The sequence below is a fragment of the Zonotrichia albicollis genome, chromosome 4 (assembly GCF_047830755.1).
Source record: "Zonotrichia albicollis isolate bZonAlb1 chromosome 4, bZonAlb1.hap1, whole genome shotgun sequence".
Lineage (NCBI taxonomy): Eukaryota > Metazoa > Chordata > Aves > Passeriformes > Passerellidae > Zonotrichia > Zonotrichia albicollis.
Window position 1 is genome coordinate 31,687,872 of NC_133822.1, and position 18,189 is coordinate 31,706,060.

General features: G+C 43.7%; 1 protein-coding gene across 4 annotated transcripts in view; it reads right to left on the reverse strand.

The window, feature by feature from the left end:
- The window catches only part of SYN3 (synapsin III), a 195,122-nt gene that overhangs the window by 34,592 nt on the left and 142,341 nt on the right, over positions 1 to 18,189 (reverse strand). For 3 of the 4 annotated variants that reach the window (XM_074539307.1, XM_005491165.4, XM_074539306.1), the window contains one exon: positions 1,461 to 1,523. The exons of the other annotated variant lie outside the window; for it this stretch is intronic. In XM_074539307.1, the coding sequence (XP_074395408.1) occupies positions 1,461 to 1,523 (63 nt within the window). The remainder of the gene's footprint in view (positions 1 to 1,460; positions 1,524 to 18,189) is intronic. 4 annotated transcript variants of the gene reach the window in all.

The window sequence follows — 18,189 nt, forward strand, 5'->3', positions numbered from 1 at the left end:
GCAGAAGACAATAGCTAACTGTTCTGCTGAGAGTTTTGTCTGGAAATGCTGTTGAGATTGGAGTACTTGTCTCTGATTCTGCCCTCATTTCTGTAGCCACCAAGGAGCCTTGGTGCATGAGACACATGAAGCCCTGCACTACAAGTGAAATGGCAGAGCAGTCAGAGACATGCAGGCTTGCAAGGTCTCAGGGGAGAGGTTTTCCTCCTGGTTTGTCCTGGTTGGTTTTTGTTAATTGAACCCTTCCTAGGAACAAGTTAATGGCTCCCTACAAGCACCCCTAGGCTGTCTGCACACACTCTAATTCAATGACACCTCTGCCTGCTTATCATGGGCAGTACCAATATATTAACCAACATTTCCTGCTTATTTACATGTTTGTTCCTGGATGCTGAAAGCCAACTCCACCGCTGGCACAGGGATCTGTGCCCACTTCCTCCCCAGCACCTACCATCCAGACAGCGGAACATTGCAAGCAGAGCAAGAAAGATTATTAGATCCTCCATGTGCAATCCAGCAAGCCAGAAAGGGCTTCTGTTTCCAGAGCACAACAAACAAACTGTACCAAGTTTAAATTTGGTGTAACTATATATATTTTTCAGTCAAAGTGTGAGGCCGGGAGATCTGTCTGCTCTAGTGAGGCACTGCGAGAGGCGTATCAGTTACGAAGCTCATGTACCACTCATTTGGATTCAGAGATAATACCTCAATTTTGTACTTCTGAACAAACCAAGTTTTAGACAGAGAGGGGATGCCTTTTGAAAAGATATATGCAAGAAAGACAAGACTCAAGTGCAGTAGGAATGTGCGGGTGATGCCTCACTGAAAGGGGAGCCCAGTCACCCCAAAAAACAGGGGCTGCTAATTCACTGGGAAATAAAGATCCCAGAGAGCCTGGGAAAAACAAACAGGTCCTTCTGGGTAGTGAACTGTTTTTCAGGATTCCTTGGCAGGCAACCAGCCACTCTGCTTTGTAAGGTCTTGTTCTTCCTTGCAAGGAGGAAAAAAATAACTGAAGGGCTCCCATTTTTTGAATAAGGTCATCATAATGTGCTCAAGAAGCCCAGTGCCACAGCTCCTCATTGTGAGTGCTATGGGGTGTAGCTGCACTTTACAGGTGCTTGAATAAACAACACTACCACTTTCAGGAGAAGAAAAAATGTATAAAAGACAAGCCTAATGACTTCAGCCCAGGCAGCTTTTCCCCCACACTTCACCAACCCCCCTTCCCGCATCCCAGACAGTCTCCAACTCAATCCCACTGCCTGTCTCCAAGTGCGTGACAGTGGAAAAAGGCCTTTTCTCCCACAGGAACAGCCAGTGCGACCCAGATAGGTTGTGGGGAGCTTTAACCCCTTGGCTGGCTGGTCACATGCCATGTATAATCACAGGAATGCTGAGCAACATATGTATCTGTTTCCAGATATATATATATATTTTTTTTTTTTTGACTTACTTACCTTCCCCATTCCAGCATGAGCATGTCCCAGCTTGACCACTACAGGAAAATTTGGAGTTGTGAGCTGAAAGACAAAAGGACCCTTTCATTAGATTTTCCCCCCCCCAGCCACTGTATTTGGAATAATTTGCTTTTATTTAGTGGCTTTTACCCCCTTCCTGGATGCTGTAAAATGCATAATAAGAAGGCCAAATAAAGTTTGCCTGGATGAGAGGGCAGTGAGCAAATAGCGCTTTACTTGATCCCATATGATTGAAAATGGAGGCCTGGCAGAATTCCTCAGATCTGACCCATTTCTGCTGTGTCATAGCAGCTTTCCCACTCTGTACATAAGGATTTGTGTACACCCATATGCATGTAAAACACTGTTGCACTTGCAAGCCTGAGCAAGTGAACACTTTCAGATGCTGAAAACACCTGAATGGTGAGAAAGACAAGGGTTATTTTCTCTTCTCCACACTGACTGCTTTGGCCTTAATAGTGAGTGCACTCCTCCCATCACAGGGAGGGTGGGGGGACAAAGAGAGAAGGAAGCGGGGCCAACACTTAGGAGCAACTCACAGAGTCCATCTATTCATAAAGCCTGTTCTTCTCTACCTTCAGGGGTGGGTATAATGAATAAAAGAAAACAAAGGATTGGAATCAGCAATAAAAATAGAAAAAGTCATATGTTCTCCCTGGCTTGTGTGCTGTTTCCATTGGGAAGGGTCCTGCCACCCAAGGCATACAAGGTCCTCTTAGAGCATACATGGGATTGATTTTACTTGAAGAACTGCAATTGCCCTCTCTGCCTCTTTTTCTCCAGTTTCAAGCTTGTGCAAGGATTCACTTGGAGTGATGGGCTCAGAGCTGGGCAGCTGTACTGCTAGGAAGTGCACATGTCAGGATTAAGTAGGATATATGTACTACATTTCCCCTACGTACTGGTTAGTCCAATTCTACACCTCTGCTTGGCATCCCTGTGTCCTTCATCTTGTCCTGTGCTTATGATTCTTGTGATCTAAGTGCTATTAGTTCAGTGTATGGCTGGTTAATTTTTATTGCATATTTAATTTCCTTTAAAGGCACTTTTATATTTGCTTAAGTGCCCGAAGTGATGAGCTCTATTCATTAAGCAGTTAACCTGGAGATCTGGCAAAGGGAGGCAGTTGAATTTTGATGGATAAATGGGTCTCCTATTTATTTATGTTTGAGAATAGGTAAACAACTTGTTCTTGTGCTAATTACCAATTGTCTGTACGGGCAGGCAGGCACTACGCCCTAAAGATAGAATGGTGCTGCAGTCTCCATCTGTGGCAGCTCACTATAAATAACAAAATTAGTAATGAACACTGATATGTTTTGCTATTCGGCTGCTTATATAAAGAAATGTCACAGGAGAGGGGAACAGTGAGTGCATCATGTCCTCAAGCAGCCTGTGTCCCTTTCTTCAGGCAGAAAGCTGAGGAAAGATCCTCTTTGGACCACAGAAGGGCATTTTAAATCACAGTCCTGGCACAGGCTGGGACCAGCACCACTGCTTCAGAAGAAGAGGCAAAAGACTGACAGGTGGCCATCCTGAAGTCAAAAGGTTACATATATGTCCAGGCACATGCTTTTGTCCTCTATTTCACCTTTGCCTCTTTAATTCATTGGAAGAGCCTGAAGTTTAATTTATGCTGGCATAAATGAATCAATTGGAGGACTGCACCTGAGGCTTACTGAAGATAGGGTTCTGGATGGACCATGCCAGGCCTTTAATGCTGGAAGATGAAAGGCAGCCTAGTAGCTGGGGCACCCACCTGCTCAGGCTCTGGGAGATGTGGCTCACTTCCCAGCTCTCTCATCCCTGCCCCATGTGTCCTGTTTGAGCCAAAGTGCTTGCAAGCCCTGGCCTCTGTTCCCTGTTTGGGAGCGGAGGCAGCAGCTGTTCCTACGGAGCAGGAAAAGCAAACTGCACGCTGTGAGCCCGCCTGATAGCCTGGCAAGGAGTGTGCAGGATAGATAATGCTGTATCGCCAGCTCAAAGCAGACAGAGGCAGGAAGCAATGTCTCTGCTGCCCTGCTTTTTGTCCCCTGCCTGTGATGTTGCTGAGGGAGCCTGCTCGGGCATGGGGCCCAGGAGTGGGAAGCATCTGTTTTCCTGTATACATGCAAAGAAAGTTTGCGATCCAGTAAACAACCCAAGTTTACTGTTAGTCTGGAAAATACCACCGGCAATGACATTGTGCTGCACAAACTGCTCCCTTTCTTTTTGCTTCTTGGAAACATCAGCTCAGCTTTCTTACTAAGGCTTGATCCCATGCCACGTAGGGGTGATCAGCATGTTGGGGTGACATGTGGCTTGGCCTAGGCATGGCACTTGGGGCTTGAGGTGAGACAGATCCAGACTGTGAACATGTGGTAGCCTTGCTGGGAAAGCTGTGGCTCCAGAGAAATGCTGGTGCATGGTTTGCCAGGAATCCGCCTCTGCTGCTGAAAACCCATCAGATTTCCACATACATGAACCTGCCTTATGGGGGAACCAACAGGAGAGCACAGTACATGCACAGAACTGCATTATATAATGAGGTTATCTAGTGACAGTGGAGTGCCCTTAGCCTGTGCTGAAGTTAAGTGTAATCAAAAGCTCTCCACAGTCTGCAGGACTAAAGCAATCAGAGTCCACAAGCATGCACTGGAAAGCCCTTGCTGAAGTGGTGGAAGTGGTTGAACACCACTGCAGTCAACAGGGAGACCTCCAGCTTCCCCCAGAATCTTGCTGGGACTCAAGTCCCATTTTTGTTGCTAATAAGGTGGCCAGCCAACATACTTGGCAAGCACCCAGATGGATAGGGTAGCCAAAAGAAGGGAGAATCTGTTATGCACACAACTCTGATGCAATTCACACACAAACACAGTGAGAAGATCTGTAGGTGGCCAAAGCCACCACAAGGGCAGACCCCTGAGATGAGTATTTACACATACTGAGTCATAAATTTCCCAGGAAAAAAGATTATTATAATCACAGAATAGCATCACATTTTAATAAGAAAAGCATGTTTTTACTGAAATCATGCAAAGATATATATCTGTGTCTTTCTATGTGTTGCAAGGGTTCCTCTTTTCTCAGAAAAATAGTGACAAACACTTTGATAATTTTGACATGTGCATGAACTGTTGACAGGACTGTTGTAGATGAAGGTAGCAGGTTTTGGGATGGGTCTGCAGTGCTGCAGCTAGCTCAGTGATCATATGCAGGGTGTTAGCTCATATGCATAACTCAACCCTTTGAATTAAAATCTTACAAATGTATTCCCAGAGGTTGTGGCAAAGCCTTGAGGTGCCAAGGATTACATAAATGTCTAGAGCTTGTCGTATGTAGAGGCCTGTTAAGAGTCAAACAGCAATTTGAATCCTGAACTAGCAACTCATCCATGTCTTTGGTAGTAGGGAAGAGAGTCATGAAAATTATTTCCAACTTAGAACACTGATGGCCCAAAGTGTACCATTTCAGCCCCTGATTTTCAGAGCTCTGCTCTGTGTGTAGTGTCACTGCAAAGACAACTTTGCACTTTATCAGTTTTGGCAGTGGTGTGTAAAAGTAGTGCTGGTATGCACACATTAGCCTTTATTTGAAAACAGTGTGGCTCTCAACTGTGACACTTTCCCCTTTACCTTCTGCCCCTCCTTTTCAAAAAAAATGAGGGCTTCAGTACTTTTTGTAAATTTATGAATATTTTCTCTATTCTTTTCTGGTGGAGCAGTAGAACAGTGTTGGATCTAAACTGATCTGAAGGAAGGAATGTTAGACAGGCAGTGTTCAAAGCCAGGTTGGACAAGGTCTTGAGCAACTTGGTCTAGTGGGAGATGCCCCTGCATATGGCAGCAGGGATTACAGATGATCTTTAAGGTCCCTTCCAACCCCTTAACAATTGATGATTCAATGAAACCTGTGAGACCCTCAAGAGAGAGGCTGATTTTAAGTTTGTGATTTTTTGTACTGTCCTGTAGTCCATGAACAAAGTAGAATGTCTCTTTTGATTTCCTTCTGTATAGTTTTGTGCATTAGTTCACCTTAGCTAGTTCATTTTATACAATTAACTTTCGGTTTCTAGAACTATTCTTTCTTCTGCAAAACCCTTCCAATCAATGCTAAAATAAATAGTACAGGCTGCAATTACATAATGGAGGAAAAGTCCCCCATATTAGGAGGAATTTGGGGTGGTGGGAGACGGGGTCATTAAAACTTTGTTCTCTTGGCATTGGTACTGTATTACCATAGCATACAGTGTTTTCAACCAGGCCAGAAGGCCCCATGGCACAAGGTATTGTAATTTTGCCCTCACCCTTCCCCCATAATTAATATTCTGAATTTTTCTTTTATACTCTAAAACTGATTTTTATGTTTACTTAGCTGCTTTCACTTGTATGATGACAAAGTCTGGTTTGGGTGGGTACCTAATGGATGATGGGAATGTTGTTCATGCACTTGAGACCTAAATGTTGGAAGTAACGTGTGTGGCACTTCCCTGGTGTCAATTAAGTTGAAGGAGATGTGAACATATAATTCCCTGTAAAAGCAAGCAAGCTGATTCAAACCTACAGGAAAATAATGATGTCATGACATTATGTCATTGTGTTTATGGAACTGTCCTACTGAAAACTTGAGCTGAAGATCAGCACTGGCAAGATCAGGGCCGCATGTGATCTGGTTTCCTGTAAGACACACACCTGTGTGTCGGTTACTGTATTGTAATTAGAGCACAATGAAGAAAAAGATTATTATCTGGGGAAAGAGGGCCTCAAGACAGCTTTCAATTCAGTTGAAGTAAATCCTGAGGAAGAGTAGGGATCTGCAAAGGTCTCAGGAGGAAGGAGGAGATAGGGGGTATGACGAGAAGAGCAGTGAGATACCTGCAACAGGAGGAGTTCAAAGACAGGTGGATCACAACCGCATTATATACAGGTGGGATCTGAAGCAGTGGGGCAGTTGATGGACGAGATGGCAGCAGGGTGGTAAAAATATCCTTTGATTCTCCCATTGCTTTAAAAAAGTACAACAAAAGAGAAAAAAAAGAAACCCCAACAGCAGCATGACCTAATCCCCACATCCTCGAGTAAACAAACCACAAACCAATGTTTCAGGGCTCCTAACACTTTCTGTGGTTAGAATGGGTCATGGAAGTGAATAAAAAGTGGTAAGCACAAACCGGAACATTTTGTCATTAATTCCACCTCTAATGTTATGTGACTTCTTTATTTGAGACAAGACATATTTGGGTTCCCCTAGTGGAGAATAGGAGTGTGAGCATATGATATTATTCTAATTCCTTTGGAGCTTTAAGTGCGAGAATTATACTAACATATCCAGACAAGCAGATGCTCAGCAAAAAACCCCAAAATGCAGTACTTGTGTACTTGTATTCACACACATATCCAGCAGTCCTGGTTGATAAATCCCCTCTACCACATATCAAATCACAAGCAGGTTTTTAAAAGGTTCCATGACTTCGCAGAAAATTTCTGTAATTCCTTAATGTATGATGTTCACTTGGCTATTTTGCAGTGGTGCCTTTAAGGAAGCTTATCCTTCCTTTTTTGCTAGGAGAGTGAATACATTCTCCCAAGTCCTTATGTTGAGAAACTGTCCAAATATTTTTTGTGGGATGCAGTGAAAAAGAAGAAGAAACTCGAGTTTCATTTTCCTCCTGACCTGAATTGTATGCCTTTTGCTGTATTTTTATCTAATTAGAAAATTCCATCCCACATGTAAATGCATTCCAAAGGAAGAGATGGTGAACACCAGTTGTTAACTGTAGCATCTAAGCTATGGTAAAAGATATAAGGAGACAGATGGGAAATAAAATGCTTTATAAATTTATGCTGGAGTCTTCAAAGCCATCACTTTTCTAAGAATCTTTGAGGTTCACAAGATACTGGCCAACAAACCTCTCTTCACTTGGCAGGTATGACTGTCTCCTTTTCTTTGGGAAAACTCTGAATTCTCACTGATTTCAAAATGGGCAGCATGGGGTTTCTTTGGAGAGAAAAATCTTCCCTAAACTTTACGGAGGAAAACAGCCTTTTGCAACAAGTCTCACTGAAGCCAATCACAACCCAGTTACAGCTGGTCTCTAATCTCAGCACACAGTCTCCTGCAGGTACATTTCTGTCACCAAAGGACAATGTGCATATGGTTCTCACCCTGACTTTTACACACAGGAAAGCTGTGTGTCCCGACTGCTGGGAGGCCCCCACATGACTACAAGGGCTTAGTTCCAATTTCACAGCCCTCTGTAGCACATCTGAGAGTAGTGCAGTTATCTCACTGTACAATAAGAAGCAGGTCCTGGGCTTGTTAGTACATTCATGGTGAAATACCTCCCTGCCAAAGAAATGGCTCCGAAGTTTTCTTGTGAGCATCATGCCCTTGTGAGTGCCAATGACCACGTGCAGATTTGGCCAGCGCTGCCACGTCAGATGCTGGCATGGGCCATGAGCCATGGGTGCTGCTTGGTACAGGCAATGGGATACTGGAATATTTGAAACACTCTCTGGGCTCTTGAAAGCTCTTGGGTAATGATTCACTATCTCCTTCCTTCTTGCCCTTCTTCAGCACTGAAAGCTATAGAAATAGCAGCACAGAGGACCAGGCACAGTTGGACTTCTTCGAAAGATTAATTTTTTTTTACTTTTTTAAAAGCACAGTTAATAATCTTGATTAATGCCTCAGGAGGGACTTTGGACATAAAGAAGAATGAGGATTATGGGAAGTATCACCCTGAAGCTGGCATCTCATGCCACATCTATACAAGTAAATAGAATAATGACAGCAAGGATACTGGCCCTGATTTGCCTGTACTGTTAAATTGTTAGACCAGTCTCTGGCATATTCTGTATCAAGATGAATAAGCTTCTCCCAAGCAATTCCCAAGCACAACATGGAACCACCATAAGTCTGCAGACATGCCCCACATAACACTGGAGGCTAGAAGAGCTTGATAACACAGCTGTGGCTGGGCCATGACAGAGCTGCTGGAGAATGAGCCTGGCACTGTATGGTTTGCTACTGCTAATATAGCCTCTGTGTGCCTCCTGCTCTGGGTTGAGCAGGAGAGTAATTCTTATCTTGCATTATGTATTATATTTGTCTGCTGCCACATTAGTGTTTCATTTTGGTTGTACACACCAATGGTCTATCTCATGCAGCCAGATGTCATACCATTCCCGTATGACAATTTCCACTGACTACTTTTTTCAGGCTGACTTCACAGTGGGTCCTTTTTTGGCTTACAGCCACAGCTATTTACACCACATTTCTTTTGCCTGCTGACCTGGAAAGTCAGGTATTGCCTCACATGAGAAATGTTTGAGCTAGGGGCTCAGTTTGTTCTGTTTTATAGCTAGATCATATTTTCAGCTTTTTGAGCCCTTAGGCTCATGCAGGAATTCAAATACTTTGCTAATGTGGACTGGAGTAAAATACACATCCCCTACTTTTTGTGCTCTGGGGCACAAATGCGGGGAGTAAATCTTGTTCCATGGATTTCCCTCCTTCTTGTGATGCATGCAGAGTTAAACAGTGGCAACAACTCTTCTTAACCTGAATTTGTTGTGGTGTCTTTTTTAGGCACCTAGAGCAGGTGGGGGCCAGGTATGAGCTCTGCTCTTCCTACATTCTCATTCTTGTGCTTCACAGTTTCAAGCTTCTTTCTCCAGATAAAAATCTTCTGTGTTTATCCAGACTAATTTTTGGCTCATGTCAGAGACAGTGGGGACATGAAAGGCAGCCATTGTATCCCATGTTTGAATTAGCTCTGTGTCTGTTGAGATTTCTTGGGAACTTTCAAATTACATGTTTTCAGTAGGAGCCAAAAACTGTAGGAAGGGCTGTATTTCACAATCTCTCCAAATTCAGCAATTGCTTGGGAAAGAGAATGAGGTCCCAGGGGGCAAATTTTATATTTTCAAAGGTGAAAGTATCATGTTTCAATGATTCAGTGAATGAGCACTAATTAACTTATTCCCCCATCCCCAGTCCAAATGGGACATGGAATGCTTTCAAACTGCAAAAGGGAAGTTTTTCTGACATGCATTAAATTTCTCCATGTTTCATTCTTGAGAGTTTTGGAGATATTCAAAACCTTGAAACCTCTCAAGAGCTGAGAAATACATTTTCCTGTCTAAGGCTTCAAGGGCATTGGTCCACACTGGCACCACTTGGGTATTTGTCTCCCTCTTGTGTCTCATTCCATGAGAAAAGATACAATCCTGCCCCACCTGTTTGGTAAAGCCCCTAGAGCTCCCAGTGAAGTGGAAGAAGCTGTGGGTGACCTGTGCTCCTAACTGTCTGCGAACTCAGTGCCGAGAGACAGCCTAGTCTGATTAGCAATAAAAAGCAGAAAGGGAGATCAAGCAGGCTCCACACAGGACACAGGCAGAGTTATTTTCAGCTGGGACTGGCTTCTGTTTACATCTTTCCCAGCTGTAACAAGGAAGGGGCTCCTGAAGTGAAAGCATTCAGACGAAGACAGAAGAAACCACTGTGCGGATCAGCCTTTTTCATCTCGCAACCACCACCTCAGCCAGTGGCATTTTTCCCCCGCTGAGCACACATTGATGTACTACAGGCTGCAACAGCCAAGAATGGTGAGAAGCAGGAAGCAGAGAAATTCCTTTTGGAGTAACACATAGACCCTCTTCTTTACCTTGGGCAAGCCTGGAGTAGCAAAGGATGCTGTGGTCTCTGAGCCCACTCCTTCTGTTTGTCTAGAGAGAAAGGGTTCACCCTTTACTGGAAAAAGAGGTGGAGACCTGAGCTGATTTCATCTCTGAGGCAGTATCTCCACTTCTCAGGGATAAATGAGACAAATGTGATTGAGTTGGTCCACGCCCAGTACGGGAAGACATTTGTTTTTTTCCCAGGCACAGTACTGAGGCTGTTGTGGGATCTAGATAGGATTTTGGAATGCGAGCAGAAACCCACACGGAGGTAACCAGGCATGTGCCCAAAAGAAGGGCACTGGGTTCAGCAGAGGAGCTCATGCCAGGCATTCCGGTTGGAGGTAGAACCAGGCAGAGTCAAAGTCAGAAACCAGTCTGGAAAGATGTGTTTCTTTTAAAAAGTGTTTCTTGAATACAATTCTACCTCTTTTCTTCCCATCAAACTTCATGTAATTAAATTATTTTTCAAAAATAGTTGCTGAAATCTTCTATTGAGGTAATGGTTTTTATTCTCATGGAGGAGGTGCCAGCACCTCAGTAATGCAGCAGCTAAACTTCTCTGTGGAGTTTCTGTGCTGCACGAACTTTGCTATTGAAATACACAGATCAAATTTCAGGGGAGCAGGAGTACCTTTTAAACAACAAATCTTTGCACAGACAGAGGAAATAGTTTACTTTCTCAAAGAAGATAAATCATACCTTAACTGTTTAGGCTTACATAAAGGCTGCAAAGTAAAGTTAATGCACAAAAAATTAGGTTCAAATGAGAGAAGCCAAATGGACTTTTCAGTTTTCCTTGGTGTCATTTCTTAAACTGTGAAATCAAAGAGAGTTTTTTAAACAAAGAGAGTTTTGTATTCTTGCAGACCCCTCAACTGATTGGTTTTCATCCATCAGTTGTAGGTGGGACAATATAGAAAATATTCAAAACTTCCCATTACAGAAGTGGCTTGGCTAATTCCATCCTCAGAGAGTAGCAGGTGTCCCTGTGATGCATCATAGTACACTTTTGACTTCAGTAGCAAGAATCTCTGATACTGGACCTTGAAGACAGAGTGCTATTTCATATGCATTTTGTAGACAGCCCTAATTAGTTAAATTAGTTTGTCTGCATCATAAATGTAAAGCAGCGCACATTGGATTTGTCTCTAATTGTGGCATTGCTCTGGTGATGGGTTGCAGACTTCTTTTTTTTTTTTTTTTTTTTAACTTTCTCATTAGTACTTAGCTTTAGGCATTTGTGAGAAACCACAGCCTCCTAAAGCTCCCACTCCTGTCCTCTTAATTTTGACTCACGAGGTTTTAATGGATGAACAGAAGGCAAAGAAAGCCTTTGGTTCTCATACCATTCAGCAAACCTCCGGCTGGCACTGGCATTGTTTGGGAACCCTTGTGGGGATGAAAGCAAACTCTGTACAGATGTGGCCTCTTCTGAGACTGCCCTTTGAGGCCTGTTGATTCTCAGAACAAAAAGCACGTGAGGAGGGTGACTGGCAGGGGATTTCCATGGAGTGCTCTAAGTGAAATTATTTTAAACTGATCCTGCACCACACAGGGATAATAATAGTCCTTGGGAGAAGGGGTTCCCAAAAGCACAAATGCTGCTCAGATCCTTTCTTTGTACAGAGCAAATTTTTCCATAACCTCAGTGGGACACTGTGTGGAGATTCTCTGGGCTGATAGGCTCATGAAGCACATCATGATGCCAGCCCACCAGTTTGGAGCAGGAAAATGTAGGGCTGCATGAATGTGGCAAAATACCCACATGTAAATGGCTTTTTTTGAAGGGACAGTTTGGGTGTTTCTGTTCCCAGACCTTTCTGGGGAGGGAGCATGGGTCTGGCCTACATGGATCTGGCTGCTGCTGTGTATTTTTGGACCTCGGTCTCCACCTGTGAGAAGTTAATGGAGTGAAGCCATCTGGTTGGCTATCTCTGTGCCTGTTGGGAAGACACGTCCTCAGGGAGCTAATGACAAATCCTGTCCTTTCTTCCTAAGCCCTCACACCGGGAGTTTATGAGGCATGATATGCAAACCCTGCCCCACGGAAGGATTAACCAGCTCTCCGAAACTGGGAGTGGTAAATGGGATCCCTCCTGAAACAAATCCCACTGTGAGTACAACCACTGATTAAATTGGGGCTTTGGATGGTAAAACTGTAACCAGGGCAGGAAATTTGATTGCATCCATCAATCCAACTGTCTGACTTCATGCGGCTGATGCTGTCCTGAGCTCATCACTGCGGCAGCATGGCATTGCTCACGTAAGGCTTGGAGCCCTGGCCACACCGAGGGTAATGGGAGTCAGCTAATTCATTTTGATGAGGCCATGCTTTCTTTTGCAATATCTGGTAAAGAATGTTTATCTCAAATTCCTCTCCTATCCTGAGGTATTTTCACTGTTTTATTGCTCAATGATGTAAAAAACTTTTAAGCAATCCATATGAAGATGGTCTTTCATGCCAAAGCTGAGGCTGACTGAGAGTAGAGGGACCGCTGAGAGGCTGTGGCCATTCACCCAGCTTCTGATGCAAGGTCCCAGGGGAACATGGACCAAAGCTGCCTCGAAGTGTCCTCACAGCAGGGAGAAGCAAGCTTTTTCAGGAATTTGGAGCAGTGCTGGGAAAGCTCAGAGAGAGGGGGGAAGATGCTGACCCCTTCCTCTCTCTTGTCTCTTCCCACACATCTGTGAGGTCTCAGATGAGGTCATTGAGGACAGGCTGGGACTCTTCCTTCTAGGGTGGCACATCTCCATGCCACACCAGCACTGGTCTGGGACCATGGACCTCATTTGCCCCAAAGTTTCCAGGTTGCCAAGTAATGCCAGGAGACACAAATTACTTCTAGATGTGATTTCGTTCTTTTATGCCATAAGCGAATTACTTCCTTGTACCACAATATGTTCCAGCTGTCGGTCTTTATCTGTTTCTGGGTTTCTTCTGTCACTCTAGAGCATGGGCAATTTAGAAATGGTTCCCACATTTCCTCTTTTACTTCAAAAGAAACAAGAAAACAAAACACTCTTAGGCAAAATCTGGCTGCTCCTAACTGTACTTCTCCATGTGAGAGGATCCAAGATCAGATTTTCTAAAATATTACTTATTAAAAGGGTTACTCTGCATTTGTTGATGAAGAGCAGAGCTTCTTTGGGGATGCTGCACACATAGAAGTACAGACAGAACTGGGACAAGCTAAGCAGTGCAGTATGTGACAAAGTATTAATGTTTAATGCGGTGAGACTACTTGTCCAAGCTTACAAAGTTTGGCTTGGGAGGGAGAATAAGGACCCTTCATTTGTAAAATTTGGTGTAAACCTTCTGTGTCCCCACCAAACGATGATATTAATTATATTACATTAATTATATGACATAAATTATATTGAATTCACATCTTTAGATCCAGCAGGCTGGTTGAGAGATGATTAGGTGGTACACAGTACTGCATAGAGAGCCAGAGATCAGATTTTCAGAGCTACAAGCAATCCATGTGAGAAAGGGATTAAACAGGTCCTTCTTCTCCAAGCACAGCCTTAAAACATTTCCCAACACCCAATATTATTTTTAATGTGCTTTCAAGATATAAAATAGTATATCAGTTTTAATATTTTTCAACTGCAAATATGTTATGAAGGGAAGAGAAGACGTATAAGGAGTTGCCCAGAGAGGTGGGTGAACTTGGCAGCAAAATTCAAAGCTGACCTTTTCAAAGTATTAATCACTGGCTAAGCTAACATCTGGCTTGTAGCTTCAACAGAAGACAGGATGCTGACTTTACGGAAAGAGTGAGCGGGAATTTTTCAGTGAATCAGTAGGAAGACAGAAATGGCTGTATGGAATAGGTGTGAATTGTTAGGGAGCTGCCTAAATGGGATGAAGAGAGGCTATTTTGTTTAATTCAGTGTGAGTGTTGCAGAAGACAGATGCCCATGGACATCCTGATTCTTGGTTCCTACCTCTCCTTTGCTTGCAGCTTATTGATGGATACTAGTGACATGAAGAATTAAATACCCAGGTGTAAACTGAAACAGCTCTGAAACTCAGTGACCTCTAATTCAGCCTCATTAGTTTGGGCTGTCCTGGGAGTGCCAGCTGGTGGCCAGAACTTTTAACCCAAGCAATGGACAGAAAGGGAGGTCTGTGTTGTCCATGAGCATGGTGAGTTGCAGAATGCAGCTTAAAATGCAGTTGGGCAAATATATACAGCAATTAGGAGGGTAGATTAAAACTGTGCAGGAAATTTTTGTAAGGAATGGCGTTTATAGTGACTTCAGATGACATTAAGAATGGCAGGTGCCACTGCTACTCCTCGCCAGTTCCTCTCTGTGAACACGACCACAAGAGTCAGCAGTGATGGATACTTTGGCCCTTTGGGTCATGCTTAGGACAGGGGCTTTGCTTGCCAGCTTGGCTATGGGAAGTGTGTCATTTAGTGGAAATCCATTTGGGGTGTGAGGCCAAAACCCAGCATGTGTTCTGGCAGTAGTGGAGGGCTGGAACTCCTCTCTGTGAGATAGCAGCCCAAGCCCAGCTGGCCAGGCAGTCAAAGCACTGGCACTCAGAGCTCACATTGTGAACCTCACGTTAGATGTGCCTCACATTTGCAAAGGATGATACAATATATGTCAAGTGAAGAAAGGAGTTTCAGTCTGTAGAAGTGTGCCAGTACTGGGACTTTTTGCAGGTGGAAAGATCATAGGGCTGAACCTTCACACTGCTCAGGGAAACACAGGCAGCAAGAAGAGAGGAAGCCCCACAGATACCATGGCCTTTTTCAGAGGTTTGCAGTGACTGCAGATGACAGTGAAATGCAATCTGTCAGAGTGCTGTCAGGTGCTAAAAGAAAAGCATAATCCCATAATGCATTAGTTCCTGCTCACTCTCTTTACTGCAAATATAGCCCAAGTTCCCAGATCTGTAGGAATAAGGGCTTAGATCTAGGGTTCAATGGACTCGATCAGCTTGAGAAAATGATTCAGCTAAAGCCAGCAGTGACTGAAAACAGAGGGCAGCTCCTCTGGTAGGTGATGCTTCAGTGCTGCCAGCTTAGGGCTGAGGTCTTCAATGCACTAGGCATTGTACAAAACCAGAATGCAAACATCCAGGCAAAACACAACTGGTGAATAAACAGGAAAGCAGGTGAGTGCAGGTGTAGTGGAAGATGGTCAGCACAAATGAGTAAACACCACATTGTGACAGAAAATCGTCACTGCTCCTAAACACTTACCGGGCTAATCAGAAGTAGATCCTGGGGAAGCACAGGAGTAGATCCTCCCAGTGTAAGCTATTCTGAGACTGATTATTTGACAGGTGGAGATGTGAGAAAGCACCAGAGTAAAGCAGATCCTACAGCCATTCCCACAATACTGAGTTTTCCCAGGCATGCTGGCCAAGCGTGCTCAAGCCAGAGTTTCTGTGTTACCTAACCCACAGGCCTGGACCTGATTTGTAGTAACACTTCTGATGAGATTTCATACACTCCTTAGCTTAGATGAAGTCTAAGGATGCAATGAAAGAACTAAGCTCTTCTTGAAGTTGAATTCTTAGCTTCCAGAATAAAAGCCTAGGATTTGGAAATGTGAGATCGGCAGATTTACGCTGATGAAAACTCAGTTTTGAGCATGGTCTGACAGAACTCTGACATTGCCTGTCTGGGTGTGGTGAAAAGTATACTTGTTTTCAAATCCATGCATTGGGAAGAACTTGCAGAGGGATTTTTTTCTTGGAGACAAGATGACCTATTATCAATATATATGCCTATTAATTAGAGTATATTATGCTGAACACTGTGGAAAACACACCCCAATTCAAGCATTTATAGTCAAAACAGAGACAATGAAGGGAAATTATCTTCATTTGGGGAATGAAGAACTGAAACACTGGAAGATTAAGTGACTTGCCATGAATCAAACAGGCAATCTGCGACAAAGTCAAGAATAAAATCCAGATCCCACTGCAGCAACCTAACTAGGAACATCCTTCCCATTGAATAGTTTAATTAACATAAAATAAGCAGCAAGTTGACTCAACATGTTTTTAATTTTACTTGTGTACTTCAGAGAACACAATAATTGCATTTTATAATCTAAAAATAAACAAACACATATGTTTGTTAGAAAAACAACAGGCACACAGGAAAAATAATTCTTCCTTCTATTATATTTGGTGTGGAGTCCTTCTTTAGGACTAAAATTGTTATGTGAAGTGAAGGAAGAAGGCAAAGAACTCTCTCCTTCTGTGCTAGTTCATTAGAATTAAAAATAAGCCTTCTTTTAGGTTTGTGCTGAGTGCCAGGGCTCTGTGTAAACAGAGAGTCAAAGGATGGATTCTTTAAGCACAGATTCCATCAAATCCACCACATCCTCAGTCATCTCAGCAATCTGCAGAGGGCAAGAGGCAGAACTGAGAATTTGCTAGCACCTTTGCAATTTGAAAGGCTCCAAAGATGGAAAGAGTCTGGAAAGCGCCTGAGCCCTCCCATATCCTGAAAAGGAAGATAAGAGCAAAAAGGGATACAACAGCAAATCCCAGTCAAGGGAAAGATGTCTTTTAAACTCAGCAACAAATCTGTCTAGTCTTTGAGGTTAGCTACACCAGGCTTCATTCCCAGACTGCAGGGTGGGCATTCCTCTCTAAAATTAAGCCCCTGGCAATTGCTTCCCCCAGGAATAGGCATGTACTGAGTGCAGGAAAGCTACACGTGAGTGACAATAGGATTTAAAGAGCAAGAGAGACAGAAGAACTGATTTAGATCTCATGGGAACATTCACGAAGCCTTTTCTACATGCAAAACACTTGCATTGAATTAAGCTAAATCAATATAAGCCAGCTGGAAAGTGATCAATGGGGATGGCATTCCCAGGCAAACAAGAGATCGTTTTGCAGGGGCTGCCTACCAGCCGAGTGCCACGTAGCCCTGGCCAGCACAGATTCACGGGGAGGGTCAAAAGGCAGCAGCGCGTGTGGTAACCACTCTTGCAATGCATGATGCAAGCAGAGCCCATGTCTGCAGCTCTCCCCTGCCAGACCACAGCCACACCACCAGCCCTGACAGGGAGCACTGGGTCTGGGGCAACTGCCCTGTGGATGGCAGTGGAGCAGCTGGGGCCTGGTGCCGTGCTAGAAGGACGATGTCCCAGCACAGAGCACGGGCCGAACAACTGCGAGTCTGCCCAACGCATGTTTTGTATGTAGATCAGCCTTCACTAACTTGGGCTCTCTTCTGCAACTCCTTTCCCACAGTTAAAGTGAAACTAGAAAATTTGGCAGATCTCTGGCTTTTGTCTGTGGAGCTGAAAAGGCACAACGCTCTCTTCCTGTGACATTGCTTGCTGCTAATATGACACAAACCCTGCTTTGGTTTTCACTGGGGTGACTTTACAGAAATTTTTTTGTCTGTAAGGAATGTCAGGTAATGTGAGTAGTATTTGATGCACTCAGAATTATGTCTAAGATTGCATTTTGAAGCAGAAACTTGGAAAATTGGAACCTGGTGGCTGCATCCTTCCAGCCACTGCATCCCTTCCAGGAGAAACTGCCCCTGTTGCACTCTACTTTTCTTTCACGATCAAAGCTTAAAGACATTTAAAGGTTATAGATAGATCCCTTTCTTGAGTCCAGATTTGCATTACTTAATCAGAAGAGTTGGAAGTGAGAAACTGAATAAAGCAGGTTTCTGTCACACTCCTCCAATCAGTTACTTGTCACTCAACATTAGACACACATGAATCTCATTTTTATATCTGCAGCAGCCAGCCTGGACAAAGTTTAATATCAGTAGAGATCAGTTGGAGGTTTCAGAGCTTGGTTTGTCCAAGCCACCTGAGATACAAACCTCAGGCTGAGAACAGGTGCTCCACAGTAATACCTGTGTTCCTCCCCACTGATGACAAAGACAGTGCTGGTGACCAGGTCAAATATGTACATTTACAGGATACACGTGTGGATTTGGTTGAATGAAATTGATTTTGACCAAAGCCCTGGTGCCCACAGGTAAAAAAAAACCTAAGAAAATCCTCTGAATGGAAGAAAAATCCTCACCTTACTGGAT